Source organism: Orcinus orca, chromosome 4 (assembly GCF_937001465.1).
Source record: "Orcinus orca chromosome 4, mOrcOrc1.1, whole genome shotgun sequence".
NCBI lineage: Eukaryota > Metazoa > Chordata > Mammalia > Artiodactyla > Delphinidae > Orcinus > Orcinus orca.
Genome location: NC_064562.1, coordinates 73,913,520 through 73,934,337, shown reverse-complemented (window position 1 = coordinate 73,934,337; position 20,818 = coordinate 73,913,520). Strand labels below are relative to the sequence as shown.

Sequence of the window (20,818 nt, the reverse complement as noted above, 5' to 3'; positions counted from 1 at the left end):
CAGTAAGCCCCATGGAGTCAGGTACCACATTCATCTAATTCATGAAGTTATTCCCTGTACCTGGTATAGTTCTCAGCAAATGCTTTAAAAACATTGAGTGTTTGTTGTATTATGTTTCTGTAATGCCAGTTGCTTGCTAGGCACTGTACATGGTGTTTTAATAGACATTACCTCAGTTTAATGATAATAGTCTTACCTTTACTCATATTTGAACATATTATGGATATAAAGTCATTATAAGAAAGATGGTTTGAACATTTGAAACAGACCTATTTCTCTCATTATTTTAGGAGTATCAACTTATCTATGCCTGGCTCCTGATGGAATCTGGGATCCCCAAGGACCAGACCTTAGCAACTGTTCTTCTCCTTGGGTCAGCCATATAACACAGAAGGTAAATCGTGTCACTGACAAGGAAGGCTTTGCCAGATCTAGATCCTCTGTTGTTGATTATAACTGCTGAAAACAAAATAGTCAATAATTTTTAAATTAATGTGGAAAAAATTCTCCATTTTATTTTAATTTAAGATTTAATGACAAGCCTATTATGCTATGAGCTAATTCTAGAATTTTGTTGTTCTTAAAGGGGAAATCCATGTACTTCCTCTAAGCCAGGCCGTATTGCTTATGATAATTTTATTATTAATAAAATTTTTATGGTATTGTGAACTACAGATATAAAAGTCCAAGAGGTATTATAAATCAAGCAAGCAGAAGCTTCTAGCATATATACATATGGATTTTCCTGTGGAAATAATAATTACAAAAAAAAAGTCTACCTTTGGAATCTTAATCCATTTGATAAATGTTCTGTAACCTAATCATTTATCAGTGTTAAAAGTATACACACGTGTGACAGAATCTTGCAGACTCAAATTTGCAGGGCTTATTTGGTTGCAATATGTTGAACATTTTTATTATTAATGCACTGTGGGGCTTTGAATTGATTTCATTGCAAACAGAGACCAGATGTGCATTTATGCCAAAAGGGCTATGGGATGAATCCTTATTATAGCAATTTGTGCGGATTTATGCACTCTTAAAATGGAGAGTCCTTCTATGTTACATTAGCTATGCTGAGGAATTTCTGAAAGAGATTTTTCCTGAGAAGTATTACAAATGATGGCCTTACTAAAAGCCTCTCTGTGCCATTTGCTCTTTTCTCTATTTGTTTTTAACCAGGCTTATCCTCAATAATATACTGTTCAATAATCCATAAATATCTACCCAGTAGATTCTTTAGCAGATGAGCCATAACCATCTATTTACCCTAAATCATGGAAGAACAGTGGTTATATTGACTCCAGTTACCCTCTTACATGTGCATCTCCATACTTGTTGCTATTCATAATGATGCTTCTCCAATTTCAGTACTGTTCCTGCCACAGTTTTTATGTCCTTTGATTTTATTACAATGTAGCTCAGACCCCAGGGCAAGTAACTCTTCCTGGATGTGATCAGATTAAAAGATCAGTAGCATATCTCCTTACATTAGCGACTTTTAAAAGATATTCCCTACATACTAAGCCCGGGGGTTAATATTAATTCAGTAATAATTCACCTAGAAAGTGAGTGTTTTCATGATAATTCCTGAATATGGTTGGCCTATTTCATTGCAGAAATTACTGGTGACTTTAACTGATAATGATGCTTAATTCTTTTCTTTCCTCTGCAGACCTGCTAATCTTGTGACAAAAGGCACAATTCCTTGCAAAGAGCAGACAGCTCTTGCCCATTTGATTTAGGGATGGAATGTTTTTGTTTTATAGCAAGTATGTTCCGTTCTTTTGGAGCATTTCTGTGTAATCCTGTAGCACCTGTAAAATTATGTTGTATTATAATTATATTAAGATTATTCAATTTAGAGAGTTGGAATTTATAATACTACCTTAGCTTGATTACTTACAAATTTATAGAATTGTCAGAAGTATAACAGGAGGTGTTTGAGCCCTGTGAATTGGCTTATGTAACTATTGCCAGGTCAGTGCTGGAGCTGGTGTTTAGCTGGGTCTACCTTTATCAGCATGTCACATTTAGCCACAACACTGGCTACACTGTGAATAGATCATGATGGCCTTTATATCCCACACCCACTTACCTAGTCTCTCTTCACTTTTCTCCAGTCTTGTACTTATACCTCCAAGTATTTATGCTATTCATTAAACATAAATGATAGTTGAACAGGTTACCACAAAACTCTAACACTTTTAACTATTCACATCGTAAGCTTCTGAGAGAGAATTTGTATGCACTGTCCACAGAGTTATTTGTCCCTATTTTCTCTCCCTCCTCCCCAAAGCATCTTCCACAGAATTCATCCCTTTGCTCATTTACTCCCTCAGGACCTGAGTCCCAAAAACAAACAGATGGAACCTTTGAAGAGGGTTTGTTTACAGTGGCATTTGTGGGAGCAGAGGTGAACTGCAAGGGCTTGAGAGGAACCCAGAGCTAGTAACAGGGATGGAGCTGTTCCCAACCCCAGGCCTCTGTTGCCAGATCAATGGAATGACGGAAAACTGGTAACAGGGTATCCTTGAGAGGAAAGATGACCTATACAGACAAGAGACACAACCTAGCCTCAGGCAACTCTTCAGAAAAGATCTAGGGGAATAAATACTCTGATCTCACCCACTCACCTCTTCCAGCCTCCTCACCTGCCCAGCCTCACCACTGGCCAAACCCAAACAAAAGCCAGAGAAGAGGGGTGCTCTTACTAACATCATGTAAGTCCACCTCCTAGGGCAGAGAGAAGGATGGAGGAGGATGGAAAGAGGCCTTCCTTGAATTAGCAAATGGAAAGTAACCAGCAGAGTTCACAGTTTTTACTTCCCTTCTCTCACCCCTCCTCCCTTTCCCTTGTTCCATCCTCCTTCCTCTGTTCTGACCTCCCTTCTTTTCTTTAATTTGTTTGTTAATGCCAGTGTGAAAAAGTAAAAGTGAAATAGGTGTCCGGAATGATTTGTTCCTTCCCTCCTCTGCTCATTGTGGTTCAGACTTTTAACATAGAGTAACACTTGTTACCCGCAATAAAAGCATAGATGAAAAAAGAAAAGAAGGGGCGATTCTCTCATTTAAACAGTGTATTCAGTTTTCCCTCTGCAAGTTTGTGGGTGAACGTACCTTGGAACATGAGGCCCATCTCTTATGCTTTTATAGTGCCTGTGGGGAATTCCTGAGGGCTTTAAAGAAAAGACCACCCTGGACCGCAGTCACTGCATCTTTCCCATGGGAGGATCTTTCATTTTGTTATTGGTACTATTCACACACTGTATGTCAGGCACCACTGTAGAGAGCAAGTATACACAAATAAGTGGATCAGGATGCTTACTTTAGTTGGAAAAAGCAAACCTTAAATTTTCATTTTCATTAAGAAATGAGTAATGTTTTTTTCCCCTACAGTCAGGCCAGGAGGGGGAAAGCAAGCAGAGAATCTTGATGGTTTCTGACTCACAAATGAATTTAGGCCCCTTACATACTGGTGAAATTATAGATTAAATTTTGAGTGATATTAAAGAATAGATTACATTTCACTAGAGAAAATCTAAGCCTTTAAAGGCAGAAGAAATTTGTTACAAACTGGCCAGAATACTTTCATAATCATGAGATTTAATAATTTGTATAGAAGGGGAAAAGCAAAAGTTGTACAAAAAGGTGCAGTGGTGGAGTGTAGGGGCAGAGAGGGAAAGAGAGACTGGTAGGTGGTTGGGTGGGTGGATGAATGGGTGGACAGAAAGGTAGGTACAAAGATAAACAGATGATTGGATACAAAGATAGATTAAATAGATAGTGAGATTAGGTACATATGTCTTCAAATTAATGTTTTAAAAATATGTTTCTGGTCATACTGGAAGCCAACAAATTAGTTTAGAGCTCTACCTTCTCTAACATATGTGGTAAAATATCCTGTTTTCTCACATTTCTTAATGACTGTTTGCTGAAATCATAGTCTCTGGCTTCAGCTTGACCTCTAGCTTGGACTCATGTTATCAAAAAGGAGTTTATACTTTCTATTTTGCATACCTTTAAAGAATTCATTGCACTTTATAATCCCTCCTGTCTTTTTTTCAATTGGAAATTGTGAAATTAAAGTTGTGAAGACTTTCTGTATTTATTTACATGTAAAGTAAGGTCTGCTTCCTACTTCATTACCTGGTCCAACTATTATATGAAAAAGATATGCCTGAATTGTTACTGGGAAATAGTCTTCTTATTTCTAGCAAACTGAAATATCTTTTCGTCTGTTTGCACACAAACTACTGACAGCTTTTGAGATAATGTAAGATTCTTCCTGCATTTTCTAAAGAAGGATGTGAAGATCTAGAAATGATGTTTCTGTTTACAGTATAAAATAAGCCGGTGATTTGCTCTGGAAGACTGGTTGAATCCTGTCACCCAGATCTTAATTTCTCCATTCTTTTAGCCTCTGTAGATCTACTATGGAATGAAAGTAAATTGCTTGTTAATTTGATCAGAGGTTAGTGGAATTTCCACATCTTCAGGCTCATTTAGCCTACATTCAGTTGTAAGCTAGAAGCATTTTATTGTTTATATACCTACTTGACTCAGATTTATAGAAAAAATAGGCAGATCTTTCAAAGAAATGGTAGCTTTGTACTTAAACAATATGAGTAACTTCATCATGAATTGTTTTGACACCTGATTAATGTTTGATATAATAAATCCCATAAAATATCAAAGCTTATTTCAAAGCAAACTGTTTTTCCTTGTGTCAAAATTTGAAATGCAAATAGTATCCATCTCTCTCATAATTATTATCTTTAACTGCAGGGTTTCCCCTCCCCTATTGAAGCCCTAGGTATAATCCCACCATTTCAATACAGGCATTAATTTACTAATCCTCACAAAACTCATAAGATTTCTCAGTGTGCATGTACTTACTTCTGAGAAATAACTTAAGCAGAATAAAAGAAATGTTAGAGATAGACATTGTAATGATGTCTTTAAGCTAGAATATATGAAATAACTATTTCAGTCCTGCCTCTTTGCACAGAAGACTTGAGGCAGATTCAAGATATGTGTATATTTTTGTATGAAAATAAGATAATAATAACAGTGGTGAGAGAAATAAATAGGACAATCAGAAAGAAGAGTAGCTTCTGGATGCCCGTGGAAAGAATATGGTTAGTGAAGGCCTGGTCTGAGAAGGCAACCTTTGAACTGAGCTTGAACCTTGAGGTCACAGTGACTATGAGAGAGTCCAGTTGATGCCACCACTGCCATGAGCAACAAGAAAATTGGAGATGACTCTTGGTGCCTCCCTTTCCTTCACCTCACACGTCCAATCAGATAATAGGCCTGTCAGGGTACTTGTAAATCTCTCCCACATCAGGCCAGTTGTCACTTTTCTCCACTGCTACTACCCTTAATCCACAACAGCTTCTTCTACTGCTGTGGCAGTAGACCTCACAGCAGGTCTCCTTTCATTGACTCCCGAACCCTCTAAATCCATTCTACTGAGTTTGATTTCAAATATAAGAGTGATTAGACCACTCCTATTTAGACTCTTCAGTACATTCACATCACTTTTTTTTTTTTGCGGTACGCGGGCCTCTCACTGTTGTGGCCTCTCCCGTTGCGGAGCACGGGCTCCGGACGGACGCGCAGGCTCAGCGGCCATGGCTCACGAGCCCAGCCGCTCCGCGGCATGTGGGATCTTCCCGGACCGGGGCACAAACCCATGTCCCCTGCATCGGCAGGCGGACTCTCAACCACTGCGCCACCAGGGAAGCCCCATTCACATCACTCCTAACACAATTTTCCAAAATCGTCGTCATGACTTCCAAAGTGAGACTACTCAATCTGCTCCTTGCTTACCTCTCCAGCTGCCTAAACCCCAGTCACAAGTGCCCTTTGTGCGGCACGCTTAAGACTCCCTGCCCCCCCCCCCCGCCCCCTCTCCTAAAAGCTGCTCTCTCTGCCCGGAAACTCCAGCCCTCGTCCCAACCTAATTCCCTCTTTTCTATTTCATCTCAGATTACACATTCTTTCTCAGAGAAGTATTTCCTAAATTATTCCCTAACTTCATATACCAGGTTAAAATACCTTTAAACTACTCTACCGCACTGGGATTCTGTATTGCCCTCAAAAAAAACTGAAATCAAATTCTTGTGCAGTTAATTTATTAATAGCCCTTCGCTTTCTAGTACGTAAGGTCCTGTTATTGGGAACCATTTTATCCCCAGACTTTAGCATAATACTATTAGAAATTCAAATTTTGGTTAAATAACAAATGAACATTTAGACTGAAGGAACAATTGTTGAAATTATAAGTAGAGGTAGAGATATTCTATTTTTTAAAAACTAGATATATATATTTAATACATACAGACACACAATTTGTGCTATGTAGGTACCAAATGGAATTCTGAAGATAGAAAAATGTGCTTTTTCTTTCTGTTCTGCCTTTAGTGCCCTGTCTTCCCAAACCATGATTATTTAGACTTCGCTTTTTATATAGCATCCTCTTGGCTGTCTCTCCCTGCTGGTCCCCACCAGAATTTTATCTTACCAAGTCACCCTCAACTTATCTTTTAACTTTCAACTTATTGTTACTTTCTGTTGCTTTCCCACCTAATTTCCAGGTGTTTATTACCCCTGTACTATAGTCCAATAACACCTCATATACATTCTGTTATTATGATTGCATTGTTGAATTAGTATTATCTGCCTTTATGCGCCCTCCCCCGCAATACCAACTAGTAGAACGTGAGATTCCTGAGCGCAAGAGCCACATATAACATTTGTCTTTATTTCCTTAAGAAATAACCAGTGTCCAAATGATTGTCGAATGAATGAAAGAATTTTACTATGATTTCTTCAATTTTAAGAGGAAGAGAGGACCATAATGAATAACTGGTTATATTAGTTTTTATTTTACTTTAAAAACATGCTTATCACATTTTTATTATAAACATTTTTATAACTTATTTGTACTTTAGTTTTTTTCTTACAACTTCCTTGTTGGTGAACATTGAGTTCCAGAGTTCTTTTGTGGGGTTAATTAGATTTATTCTTCATAAATAAACATTTGAGTGCTAAAATGTAGTTACTATTTTTAAGATAATCCACTAGAGATTTTCATATTTGACTCATGGTTTTACAACACTACACTATCTGCTTTGACACATATGTCGGCAGCATCATTATCTTTTATGTTGAGAGCAGTAATATTTTGACTTATTAGTCATTTACATTTTCAACTTTTTCATTACTGTTCATAAAGAAAAAGTTTAAATTTTTATATTAGGGAGTTACATAGGCCTCCTTTTTCATCTTATCATGTCCTACCCCAATGTTATAATAATTAATAATTGAAGACTATGTTTGTACAACTACACAGAAAAAGAAAAGAAATTGAATTACAATGTGAAAATACCTATTTTTTTCTGTTTGATAAGTAATTTTGTTTTTTATAATGTTCCCTGATAGCTGTAATGAAAGTCAGTACTTGCATCTTTAGTTTTGAAGATAATGTATGAAAGAAAGCCTATTATCTAGTAGATCTCAGCCTTTTTCCAACAGCGCCCATTTAAGTGAATCAAAAGACTCCAGAGGTCCATGTGCCTTGACATTTTCTCATAGAAAAAATATTATAATGGTATTGGTAATGGTGGTAATAAAGGCATAGAAGAAAACAATACAGTAATAATGATAATAAAACAATTATACAAGTGCATAATGCTTAACAAAGTAAAACAATAGTAATTCCACAAATAGATTCATTTTTATAAGAATAGCGTAGGTGGGAAACTACAACAAATGCAAGACTCTATGGATGGTGGATGTGGCATCTGTCACCCCATTGATCTCCAGGGTTGATTCGGCTGATTTGGCTGGCTAGGCAGGTGTCCCCTTCCTCCCTCACCGCTCCACGTGCATCCCTTCCAAAGCTGCTCGCTTGGTTGAAGAGGATGACCTTTCCCAATAGAGGAGGACCATTCTTCAGTCAAGGGTATATGAGTAGGTACGCTCCCCTGCTAGAACCTCCAATCAAGCTCTCAAGGTCCATTTGTAGGAGAACATAGGGTAGTCAAGCTTCCAAGACTCTAGACATATCCAAATGAAGTGCTGTATTTGGCAGTCTGCCTTTCTATAAAAAAAAAAAAAGACTCTATGAGTGGTGCATTGATTAAAAGAATACCCCTTTGGAAAATTATAGGAATTCCAGCTATCTGGATACTCACGTGCACAGGAGTTGTGCAACATTGCCAAGCAATTGTATCAGGTGTTCAGACTTACTGATGGAATATTGAATTTGAATACTTCATGAGTACTAGCATTTCACCAATTTAATTAACGAATACCGAATTTTATAAATCATTAATTGATTTACTAGATTACCAGTAAGTAGCCCTAAATTATATGCAATGATTAAATGTATGGATTATAATCACATTTACGTCACTTTGTGACCACTTAAAAGTACTTTCATGATCCATCAGTGGGTCTACGTTGACTTTGTTACACACTTATCCTTGAACCTTACAATCTATTCCATTTGGTCTTATAAGTATCTCAGGTTTTCAGGTCCTGACCATAATTTACAAATTCAAAAATTTAGTGCAAGTGTTTTTTTTATTTTAAGCGTTTCTAAAAAGTACCAATTAACTATATAATAATACTTTAACATATTCTTCTTGTAATACATTAATATTCTTCTTGTAAAATTTAAACATTGCAGAAAAGGATTTGTTTTTTGATTTCCATCTTTCAGATTTTGTTCTATGTGTTTAAACATATACACATATATATATAAATGTAAAATATTTACATATAATATTTATTTTTCATAGGTAACATGTTTATATGCTACTCAAGTTGTGTTATTTCACAAATAACATGCCTATATATATTAGCATATAAATAATTTTTATACTTGCATTTATTTTAACTCAATATTACATGTTGAAGATTAACGTTAACAATATTGTTCTCCTTCATACTTTTAAACTGTTGATTAATATTCCATAGTATTTATATACATAAGCAGTTTTCCACAGTCATAGCCCATTTTGTTTTCTATTATAAGCAAGCTAGAATGAACATCTTTGAACATATCTCTTTCGTAACAGTGGGATTATTTTTTTATGGTTGATAGTGATAAGAGAAATCTCTGTCTTATACAGTCTTCACATTTCAGAGTTTAATAGACACTATTAATTTACTCTACATAGGAAGTATGCAAATATACACATTCAGTAGTAGTTTATAATGGTCATATACATTTTTACAAATCTTTGCCAACACTTTGTTATTAAACTATTTTTATGTTTTTGAATTAGGATTTTTCTATATACTTGAGAATGTGATCGTTAACAATTTAGTTATTCCAATTTCTCCAATTTATTCATGTTTCTTTAACACTCAATACTGCTACAAACATTTATTAAGCATCCCCGAATAGATAGTGATAACCTATTTGACTAAGAGTTTTTGTTGTGCCCCTTATAGCTTTCTGGATATCCATTAGGAAGATAGCCTTACAAAGAGAGGACCTTTCTGTTCAGGATCCTAAGTTCTGTATTAGACTGTGTTAAAAATAGAAAAAGAGAAGAAAAGAAAATTTTCTAAATAATGACACTATTATATATTTAAGAAGTAATAGAGCAGGCTAAAGTCAGGAAAGATCCATGCCAAACCATTAACAATCTCTGGGAAGTGAGAATATATAGAGGCAAAAGAAGAGACATTCATGATTTTGCATTGCATACCTATATCTGTATTGTGTAAATATTTTATAATCTTAGTCTATTAGTTTAAAAATGATAAAGGACATGATAAATTGGGAAATTACACTTACTTTTTTTTTAAGTTCCCCAGGCCTTCCTTATAAGCTAATATATATTCCTGTCTTATTACCCAGAGCTATCAAATTTGCTCAAGTAATCATAGGGTATTAGTCTATCTCTTTTAACATCTTTGGATTGTTGACAATTTGAAAAATTCTTGTAGAATATACTTGAAAAAGCAGCACGTACTTTCAGAAAAGGAAAGTGCTAGAAACTAAGCAATAGTTTGCTACCTAATACATTGGGAACAAAATCTCTTACTTAGTAAGAAGATGAACAGCACTTTGAAAAGCAGGGATTTTATTTGGAATTAAATTTTCACAGAGTTTAGCAGCCAGTGAGTATTCGTTGTGAACTAAGTGCTAAACTAGGCATAATGGAAAATTTGTACTGGCCTCTGTCAGCATCCAATTTAGAAACGCATAGAGAAAAGTCATAGGGCAAACCTTAGACTTAACCACCCAGATGGGTAAACTAAGAACAATTTCTAGAAGTTAAATTCCTCAAGAGGAGCTTCCTAAAGGCATGAATTTCAAGTTAGGTATTGAAGAAAATAATGGATTAGCAGGAAAACTTAAGGAATGTATACCAAGTAAAGGTGGGGTTTAATAACTTTCTTGCCTCAATGATTAAAACATATGCAAAAACAATTGTCCAAAGAAACCAATAAAATTACTTATTTAAGATCTCTTTCCTTTTTGTTCTGTTTTCAAAATTGTAGTTGAAATCTGGAGAGACAGCTGCCAACATTGCTAGAGAACTGGCTGAACAGACAAGAAATCATTTGAATGCTGGAGATATCACTTATTCAGTCCGGGCCATGGATCAGCTGGTAGGCCTCCTAGATGTACAGCTCCGGAACTTGACCCCAGGTGGAAAAGATAGTGCTGCACGAAGTTTGAACAAGGTAAGGACCTTTGTTACATGTATCTTTAAAGTTGTAAAATCAGTGAGACTTCCCTGATTAATTTCTTTCTTTCCATAAAATCAGATCATTCTAAAGAGAATTGCTAGCTATATTCAATTCACTTCATTACTGCAGTATAATAATGACCTTATTTGACTTTCAATCTAAGGAACAATAAATGAGATCTCTCTATATGTATTTTGAATTTACAATTCTATTTTCCATAGTACTCTTTTGTATGCTAAATTCGGACAGGGTTACTATAGATAAATGCCATTTCTTTTGGTTTTTTTTTTCCCTTTCAAACCTTTATATTAATATAATTAACAGTAAAACAAATGTCTAATCAACAAGCAGAAATTTAGAAAATAACAATGAAAAAGGATATTAGTAATACATTATAGATTTTTTAAAAATAATTTAACCTAATTAATATTACATTAAAAAACTCATAGGGCAAGTATTTGTTTTAATTTTTATTTCCTTTTGATTTTTAAATTACTGATTTTGTATCATTACCATTATAACTTAAAAGATTTAAATGTGTTTCAGCAACTTTGAATTGTAACTAATAAAAATAATTTATTTTTTAAATTTTAAGGAATTTTATGTATTTTAATTTATACTTATAAATCTACTATATATTTATATACATTATATACTCATATATAAGCATTTTATATATAATCTATACACATATAAGCATTTTATTTACATAAGTATGTAAAATACATTTAATATATTTATAAAGAATATCATTTATTTATGTAACAAAATATCACATGGTGAAAAGATACTAGAATGCTGCCATCAGATAACATGTATTCCCTGAATGGCATTTTTGTAGTAAAGATAATCGGTTATTGAAACTTGATTTTAAGGTCTCAAATATCAGTGATAATCTTATTACTTAAAAAAGCAAGAATTTGGCAGTGACCCTCTAATGTCCTGTATGAAATTCACTAAATGAACATTCCCCTTTAGAATGAAAAAATAACTTTGCAGACTGGTCTTTATTATGTTTATTTCTTTTCTGTCGTATTAGACTAGGAGTCTCACTCATGAGATGGAAGAAACTTTTTAAAATAATAATGGTTTGACATTAAAAAGCTAGATATTTTATCTGTCAGTTTTTCCTGCAATTTCATCCTCAGAAAATAGATTCAGTTTTATCAATTAGATATAAATTATTACTAAAGTTTTTTTCATGCTGAGCAAAAAGGAGTTATTTTTGTCATTCATATTCCTGATAGAATCTCAACCAAGCCGCTGGCAGAATATAATCCACAGCTGCCTATGTAGTCTGGGCATGCTGTGATTTTAATGTGTCGTTACCCAGGCTGACTGGAGGCTATTAATGAATATTGCTGCCAGCTATTGTTATCATAATGTACTGGATATAGTAATTTCTATTAATGTTACGTATCCATACCATTACTTGTTATAGCAATACTTTGTATCTTTATTTAAAAATGGTGTCGATGTCTGACAATATCGGGTAAACCTGGCAATTAATGTCACATTCTAACTAGCTACAGCTAATAAGCTTGCCTAGTCTGAATATCAAATAACTGCATAATGGACAAATTTTCATTTGTGAAGCTTTTTAATGCTCTCTTTTGTTTCTTATTTGGCTCTTTTCAGCTGTTTATATAACGTGGTTTGTTATATGTTAATTTGCATGATGGGGTAAGAAGATGGGAGGGCAGAGGTTATTCACATGCTTCCTGGCTTGCTCTCATTTCCTGTGGTTCCCACTGTTCCCTGAAGCAGTTTTAACCCATCAGATTTGCAAAGTCAACTTGGTACAAATCAATTGTGCTCCACATTGAAATTCTGGAGGGTTTAGAGACCTGCTAAACCAAAATGAGAGTCAGTGATCCAAATGACAGTGCTGACAATTTACTTGCACTCATTCCTCACTTAATTCTTTAGAGGAGTAACTGCTCTATGCTTATTGAAGAATGCATGAATTAAAGTGGGAGAGTATTAGCCACACAAAAGGCATCAGAGTAACTGCTTCTTAAAACTGGGTAATTTTCTCCTTGAACAATCGAGGCTCCTGAAGGAAAATAATAGGGAAAAGGAGGAAAACTACAATCTAATTTATAAAATTTGTAGTCATTTATTTAAACAGAGCAAATATATGTATTAATTATTCATTTTATCACCAGGAAAAAATGTTTGGGACTGAGTATGAGTTGCTGTTAACCTTTGCCCAGAAAAACATCATTCTGTATGCAAACAAAGAAACACACAGAAACAGGCTTCTTATCCCACAGAAGTTTCTAAAATGTATAAAATTTTTCGTCAAAACCATCAAAAGGAATTCTTCAAGAAATAAAAACAAGATAAATCACAATATCGATTGCATTCTTTTAATCAGAAGTTACTTATCTCTTGGTATTTGTCCCTTAGAATCAAATAGTCAAATGAATGGGCACTTCTATTTTCTCAATAAATAGAACTTTTTGTATGTATGAACAAATGGTTTGTGGGACACATAAACCACCTAAAAATCTGTAAACCACAGACAATTTACTATCTTTAAAAAATGGGTTCCAAATTTTTGACATAATTTACTTAACTTCATAGATCTTCATTTGTGGCCCATGAATTAATAACTAACGTCATGTCAAATGAATCATGTCAAATGAATGAAGTATATTGATTCTTACTAATTTCTACTAAATTTAGTCTAAGATTTCTTTCCATCATTAACAGCTTTATACCATCCAGTTATCACTTGGGTTCTGAAAAGCTGTTAGTTACTATTTTTCAAACTGTTGCTGACATTTTGCTGCTGCTTAGCTTTCATTCTCTTCTTGAAAGTAGTGCACAACAAAATAAGGTGTTTGTGTAGATGTGTTCTTTTATTTTTCTTGTTTTCTTCTGTCACTAACTTGTTTTTTCTATTCTGTGTTTAATCTGCTGTCTTAATGGATTCAGCTTCAGAAAAGAGAGCGCTCTTGCAGAGCCTATGTCCAGGTACTTTCTGCGTTTTTATAAATGTGTTAAGTTGTTGAATTGTCTCTGTTGGTGATAGCATGTATGGGCATCCGATAGAAAGATGATAATGTATCCTGTTGAGCTAGAAGAATTTCAGGGAGGGCATGGAGGGTGGGAATGGAAAGTTATATGAAAGCGTATGTGCTAAAAAGAAATTTGACAGTGCCAGTGCTCTATCATATAAGAGGAGCACAGACTAGCATAGAGGTGCAACTTTGGGTGTGAGAATTTTGATCATCACTGAAAGGTGAGTTGGGTGTAATATATAATAAATCTCTAATTTCTTCAGAGAGGTGGGTATGAAAACATTTCATTCCTATGTTGGTCTAGCTAATATTTGAGTAGCAAGTCATCCAGAAATGACACTCAATCAAATAAGACAACAATTCCAGGATACTTGGAATATCATGCTTCTGTGCCAAATTAATCAAGACAAGCTGTGACGATCTTACTCTTCCACTTATTATAAACACATGAATCTGAATGTAAGTGTAATTTTTCCTCCAGTTAACATGTTGTAATTTGTTTCTAAGCAAGATAAAAAACATTTCTACTGTTTATGAGTTCTTTGTGAAAAAGAATCCCAGAAGCAAGCTTCATAGTTATTTTTAGAATAAGGGAAAGAAGGGAGGGGAGGGGAGAATAGGAGAGGAGAGGAGAGAAGGGGAGGGGAGGGGAGGGGAGGGGAGGGGAGGAGGGGGGGAGGAGAGGAGAGGGGAGGGGAGGGAGGAGGTAGGAACAAAGGCAGACAAGGTCAAATGACAAATTCAAATGACATAGCTATTTAGTAATGACTTTGATGTGCTATATTCAAGGGAAAACAATCCATGGGTTGAGGCAGTAAGTGCCTCACCATCAGTGGTGCACTCTCCCTGAGGGATGTTGGACAAGAGTGAGTTTTATAGAGACAACTCTAAACAGGGCGCGATTGGCAAGGAGGTTGGGGATTTCCTTATAAGGCTAGCAGGTCCTGTTTTCTAGGGTAAGGTGAGCTAGCTAACTCTGAGTTGGAGGATTGTGATCAGTGTATGTGAGGTTTCCTTGACAGTCATTTCCCATAAGTACAGATTTAGATTTGTGATGTGGACCAGGCCACTGGGGTGGCCCCCATTTTGTGGGTCCCAAAATACAAAGTAACTTTATCAGAAGGAAGAAAAAATATGAAACTGTGTGACTGTCAACTTTATTCCCTATGTGTATATATCATAGCATTTTTAAGGGGAAGGCCAACTACATTTATGAAGAGAGATACCTTCAAGACCCAAATCACTGGTTCTCAGATTAGTAGTCCAGAAAATACACAGTATCAGTTTATTCACGATAACGGCATTTTGTGAGACAGTCATTTAAAAGGAAAAAAATAATGATTTGAACATTGAACAGAGATTAGGAAGAAAAGGTTTTAATCTGCATTTAACTTTATAAATTAATGAATCTTTGTATTTAAGAAGCTGTTCAGGTTTATTTTTCTAAGGTTTTGGGAAAGAAATTGCTGGGGGGGGGGTTATGTATATATATTGCTTAGTGTGTGCCATAGACAGAGAAATGAAGTACTCTTCAGCATTGAAAGCTGAGGATCTTTTTTTTTTTTTTTTTGCGGTACGTGGGCCTCTCACTGTTGTGGCCTTTCCCGTTGCGGAGCTCAGGCTCCGGACCCGCAGGCTCAGCGGCCATGGCTCAGGGGACCAGCCACTCCGCGGCATGTGGGATCTTCCCGGACCGGGTCACGAACCCGTGTTCCCTGCATCGGCAGGCGGACTCTCAACCACTGCGCCACCAGGGACGCCCCTGAGGATCATTTTTGAGCAATATTAAGATTGTTTTTTATTGTAATCTATGCTATCCCTTTAATGGGGCCTTGGAGATAATTAGCCTTTCAGTATTTAAATCTATGAAATGCATGGTCATTCAAACATGAATCTCTGATGGAAAATTAATAGCACAGTTTATTCAGTAGCTGATTTCCTGGTGTTGTAATTGACTGGCTATGAATAAATGTTTCAGCTATTGACTAAACATCTGATAAGACCAAATACAAACAGAATATTGGTGAAGCAGAAATGCTGTGCTCACTATAACACAGCATTATTTCTATTCCTTTTATCGTAGGTCATTATTCTATGAAATTCTAGAGTGAATAATACCTTAAACTTTAGTCTATTTGAATTTTAAAGGCTTATGTTCCCTATTATTTCTATGTTCAGAGCACATTCTGAGCTACCTATGAAATAGGTATGAAATACATTTGAAATGTTTTATGCATTAAATTTGAAAAAAGATAATTATTTAGTTATCACAAGATTCTTAAAAAAAAAAAAAATTTCCTTTCCATGGGCACAAGCAGTGCTTCTCCTAGGTTTGATTTTGACCATCTAAACACATTTAGCTTTTAATTTTAAGAAATACAGTGTCTATTTTACGAATTATCTAGATCTACTTTTTATTTCTTGCTTCCCACTTTTTATTCCACAAAAAAAAAAAAAGTGAAATCTGGACTGTCAGCCGTCAGCTATGATAATTCATCTATAGGTGAACAATTAAAAGATAGTTGCTCTGATTTTTTAAATAATATGTGAATCTCCTAAAACCCATTATTCTTTTGTCTCAAGGATTTTAACAAAAACAAAAAATTGGGTCAAATATATTTTATTTTTCTTTATTTAGTTGTAATTTTAGATTACATTAAAATCCTTGTTGACTATCAAAAGATAGATATTGACATGTCATAGTAAAAATAGCATTACCGTATTGCGGGCATAATACATACCTTCATTTAGGAGAGGGTTTTAAGTTTTATGCCAGAGATAACAAACAAAGGTTTGTGTTACATATGCATATTAAGTAGCTACCATGATATAATATTACCAGGAGGGACCTTAGAGATGAAGATGAGTGAGTTGAGATCTGGAGAGATGAAATGACTGGACCAAGGTCACACAACTAGCACCAATGGCACTAATGCTGCTGTCCTGATGTGCATCCAGTGCTTCTTCAACACCATGATTAAGAATAGGGCTTCCCTGGTGGCGCAGTGGTTGAGAGTCCGCCTGCCGATGCAGGGGACACGTGTTCGTGCCCCAGTCCAGGAAGATCCCACATGCCGCGCAGAGGGGCTAGGCCCGTGAGCCATGGCTGCTGGGCCTGCGCGTCCAGAGCCTGTGCTTCTCAACGGGAGAGGCCACAACGGTGAGAGGCCCGCGTACCGCAAGAAAAAAAAAGGAATAACAGTGATTTATTATGAAGAATAAATATGTTCATTAGGCACTGTGGCCATAATTGTGCAAAGCATTCTGCATAAATTCTTACTTAATATTCAAAACAACCCTATGATATAAGTTATTGCTATTCTTAACTTAGAGAAAATGTGGCACAGGAAGCATTAAATGACTTTCACAAAATTACACAGTAATAATTGAGGGGCTCCTGAATTCAAAGTTAGGTCTTCCTGATTCAGAAACTCATGCTCTCATTAGCCAAAATAATGTGATTGCAAAACTGACATTATTTGGTGTTAGAAGTCAAGATATATTATTTGGTTTATATTTATTGATTTATGGTACTGTATTTCAGGAATGGTTTAAAGTATAACAATTTTTTCTAAATTTCTCCTTTTTTTGAGATTGAGCTCAAATGGCTGTGTGGTGATTATTTTGTACTCCTATAGCCAGGTCAAATACAAACATAATTTACTTTGAGGTTATTTGGTTTTCAGAGGAGACTGTGATTTAAAAATTATCATATTGAGAGAAGAAAAAAGCAAGTAGAAAATATTCTAACTCTATGTTAAAGGAGGAACAGTCAAACTGTTTTCCAAAGTGACCACACCATTTTACATTTCCACCAGCAATACGTGAGGGTTCCAGTTTTTCCACATCTACGGCAGCACTGTTATTTTCTCTTTTTGATTATAACCATCCGAGTACATGCGAATTGCATAAGTTCTTAACTCTAGTGGTGGAATGGGGGCAGGGGAAGTTTTAGGAGGGTGATCCATGAACGAATAAAAAAATTATATGGCTCCAAAGAGAGGTCTGTGTTTTCATGAGAATCTGAGAGTAGAATGTGACCTCAAATAGCTTAAGAACAACTGCCTTCATGTTCTATAAATGTAACCAGAACTTATATTTATATTTTTTTCTCATTTTTCAATCCCAAGTTCCCATCTTTTAAATAGTAATGTTTGTTAACATTGTTCTTCTCTTTAGCAGGAACTATTAAAAATTACTAGCGTTCATTTTTTACTGCTTTAAAAGCAGGACATTTTCCTAGCTAAGAAATATGTTTTGATATTTATCAGCAGTTTCTTTTGTCCTCCAAATCTCAGAGGTGGCATGGACTCCCTAGAGTCTGCAGTCGATCTTGCTTAATGGGAAATATAAGTACATACAGTATTTGATGTGAATCTTTTGAGTCATTCTTTGGAACCTACTATTATTTGCATAGTTGGGCTGAGAACTGATCAGAAAAAATTGGTAAATAGATGCAAATTTTTTTTAAAAGACACATATACATGCATACCTGGTTTCCTCCCTCTTCCCATCCTTCCTCATCCTTCCTTAAATTTTTCTTTCCTTTTTTTTCAAAGGCAGATAGTCTATGTGTTCTTTAAATCTTACCAAGTATTTGTAATAAGGTCTCTTTTTATTTCAGTTTGGAATTATAGTTTGCTTTTTTTGTTTATTTTATTTATTTATTTTGTTTGTTTCACCTTCATTATCCACTAGAAATCTGTATCCTAGGTACCATCAGTGTGAAAGCAATCTCTATATTCAAAACTATGTAAAAAACATCACATAGTAGTTAACGACAAAAACATTCAAGAATTACTAGTTCAGCACATGTGCCCAGTAATTTTATCAGTACTGGGAATATAGCAGTGCCCATAACAGGCCAAAATCCCTGCTCTCTCTCCTAGGGTGAAACGTCCAGTAGCAGAATATAAACAGTATGCTAAGTATGTGAAATATATGGTATGTGAGATGATGATAAATGTTACGGAGAAAAATAGAGCAAGAAACGCATCACTGAGGTGACATTTCAGAAAAGCTCTGAAGGAGTGAACTGTGAAGATATGCAGGAAAAAGCATTCCAGCAGAGAAAACAAAGTTTCTGAGGTGGAAATATGCCCGTGTTGTCCAGGAAGCGAATGCAACTGGAGGAGAGTGAAAGAGAAGAGGGTAACAGGACATTAATCTGTGGGGCAACGAGGGCCCAGATCTGATAGACCATCGTAAGGACTTCAACTTTTACTCATAGACACACAGGAAACCACTGCAGATTTATGAGCGGAAGGATGACATGATGTGATGTGTTTTAAAAGTGGAGAATAGGGCTTCCCTGGTGGCGCAGTGGGTGAGAGTCCACCTGCCGATGCAGGGGACGCGGGTTCGTGCCCCGGTCCGGGAAGATCCCACATGCCGTGGAGTGGCTAGGCCCGTGAGCCATGGCCGCTGAGCCTGAGCGTCCGGAGCCTGTGCTCCACAACAGGAGAGGCCACAATAGTGAGAGGCCCGCATATCGCAAAAAAAAAAACAAAAAAAAAAAACTGGAGAATACATTCTAGCAGGAAAAGTAAGGGCTGGAACAGGGTGACCATTTGGGCAATAACAACAGGATATGAGTGTGGGATGCTGAGATAATTCTTCAGCTTTGGGAATTTTTTTAAGTGGAACAAACGGGATTCGCTAAGGGGTTGTATGTGAAGTGTCAGAGATAGAGGGGAGTTGGGATGACACAAAGTGTTTTGACTGAGCAACTGGAAGGATGCAGTCACCATTTATTGAGATAGTCAATCTGTGACCAATTTGGGAGGAGCACGAAAAGAACTTCACTCAGGGGCATGTTAAGTTGGAGATTCTTATTAGGTATGCAATATTGATGGTAAATATACAGTTAGATATACGAGCTTGAAATTTACCTGAGAGGTCAAGCTAGACATAATCATTTAGTAATGTTTCACTTAGAGTGGCATTTTCAGCCAATGTACTAGATGAATTCATCAAGGAAATGAGTGTAGAAAGAGAAGAGAATCTAGAGCTGAGCCCCAGGACACTGTCATATGATGAGGTCAGGGAGAGGAAGAGGAACTAGCCGTAGAGACTAATGACCAGCCTTAAAGAAGGAGTAGGACCTGGAGAGTATGGCATCGGGGAGTCAACTCAAGTTCTTGTTTCATGGAGAAGGAAATGATGTCAAGTGCTGCTGAATCTGCTCAGAAACGCTGATACAGGGGTTCCCCTGGTGGCGCAGTGGTTGAGAGTCTGCCTGCCGATGCAGGGGACGCGGGTTCGTGCTCCGGTCCGGGAGAATCCCACATGCTGCGGAGCGGCTGGGCCCGTGCGCCATGGCCGCTGAGCCTGTGCATCCGGAGCCTGTGCTCCGCAAAGGGAAAGGCCTGCGTAACGCAAAAAAAAAAAAAAGAAGTAAGAAAATGCTGATACAGCTTTTCAATGATAAAAGTAACGTCAACTTTTGATGAATTTTAAAATTCCAAAGCCCAGATATCTATATTATTATATGTACTGCATAAACATTTTTACCTATTGCTTTCATTTTTTTGTCTGTAATGCAGACTTTCTGTGAACCAAAGTTGCTACTTGCACCTTCGACAAAGTGCAGATTGAATTATGCCAGTTTTACTTGTGTGCCTTTGGTGCATGAGACAAGAAAGATTCTAACCTCCATTTATACTGCTAGGAAGAAATTAATGAGTATTTTCAAGTTTCTTGTTTGGTCACTTAATTGGCTGTGTGACAAAGAGCTCCATGGTGCATGTCAAACGACTTTCTGAGTCCTCTAATGATTTGTGCTTTGCTTGACTTGTGATACTATTCTGTGTGGCCTGTCAGGCTGGATATCCTTGTTAAAGTGGCTAGAATAAATTGGCTAGTGGTGTGCATACAATGTAGTACATTAACTGAAGCAACGGGGAGTACTTTTAGCAGCTCTTTCAGGAGATTTCGATGTTTGCCCATAAGCATCAAAGCCAACCCAAACTTTCATTTAATATAATTAAAAGGACATCTGAAAGTAGTTTGAATCACACCAGGTTCTTCAGGTTTGGTAACCCTTTGTTAAAACCTTGTGAACTTAA

The 20,818-nt window shown here is 36.2% G+C and overlaps 1 protein-coding gene across 1 annotated transcript in view; it reads left to right on the top strand.

The window, feature by feature from the left end:
* Positions 1-20,818, top strand: part of ADGRL3 (adhesion G protein-coupled receptor L3) — an 868,464-nt gene that overhangs the window by 696,613 nt on the left and 151,033 nt on the right. Inside the window, exons 11-13 of the mRNA XM_049709340.1 lie at positions 291-394; positions 10,531-10,716; positions 13,666-13,704. Of these exons, the coding sequence (XP_049565297.1) occupies positions 291-394; positions 10,531-10,716; positions 13,666-13,704 (329 nt within the window). The remainder of the gene's footprint in view (positions 1-290; positions 395-10,530; positions 10,717-13,665; positions 13,705-20,818) is intronic.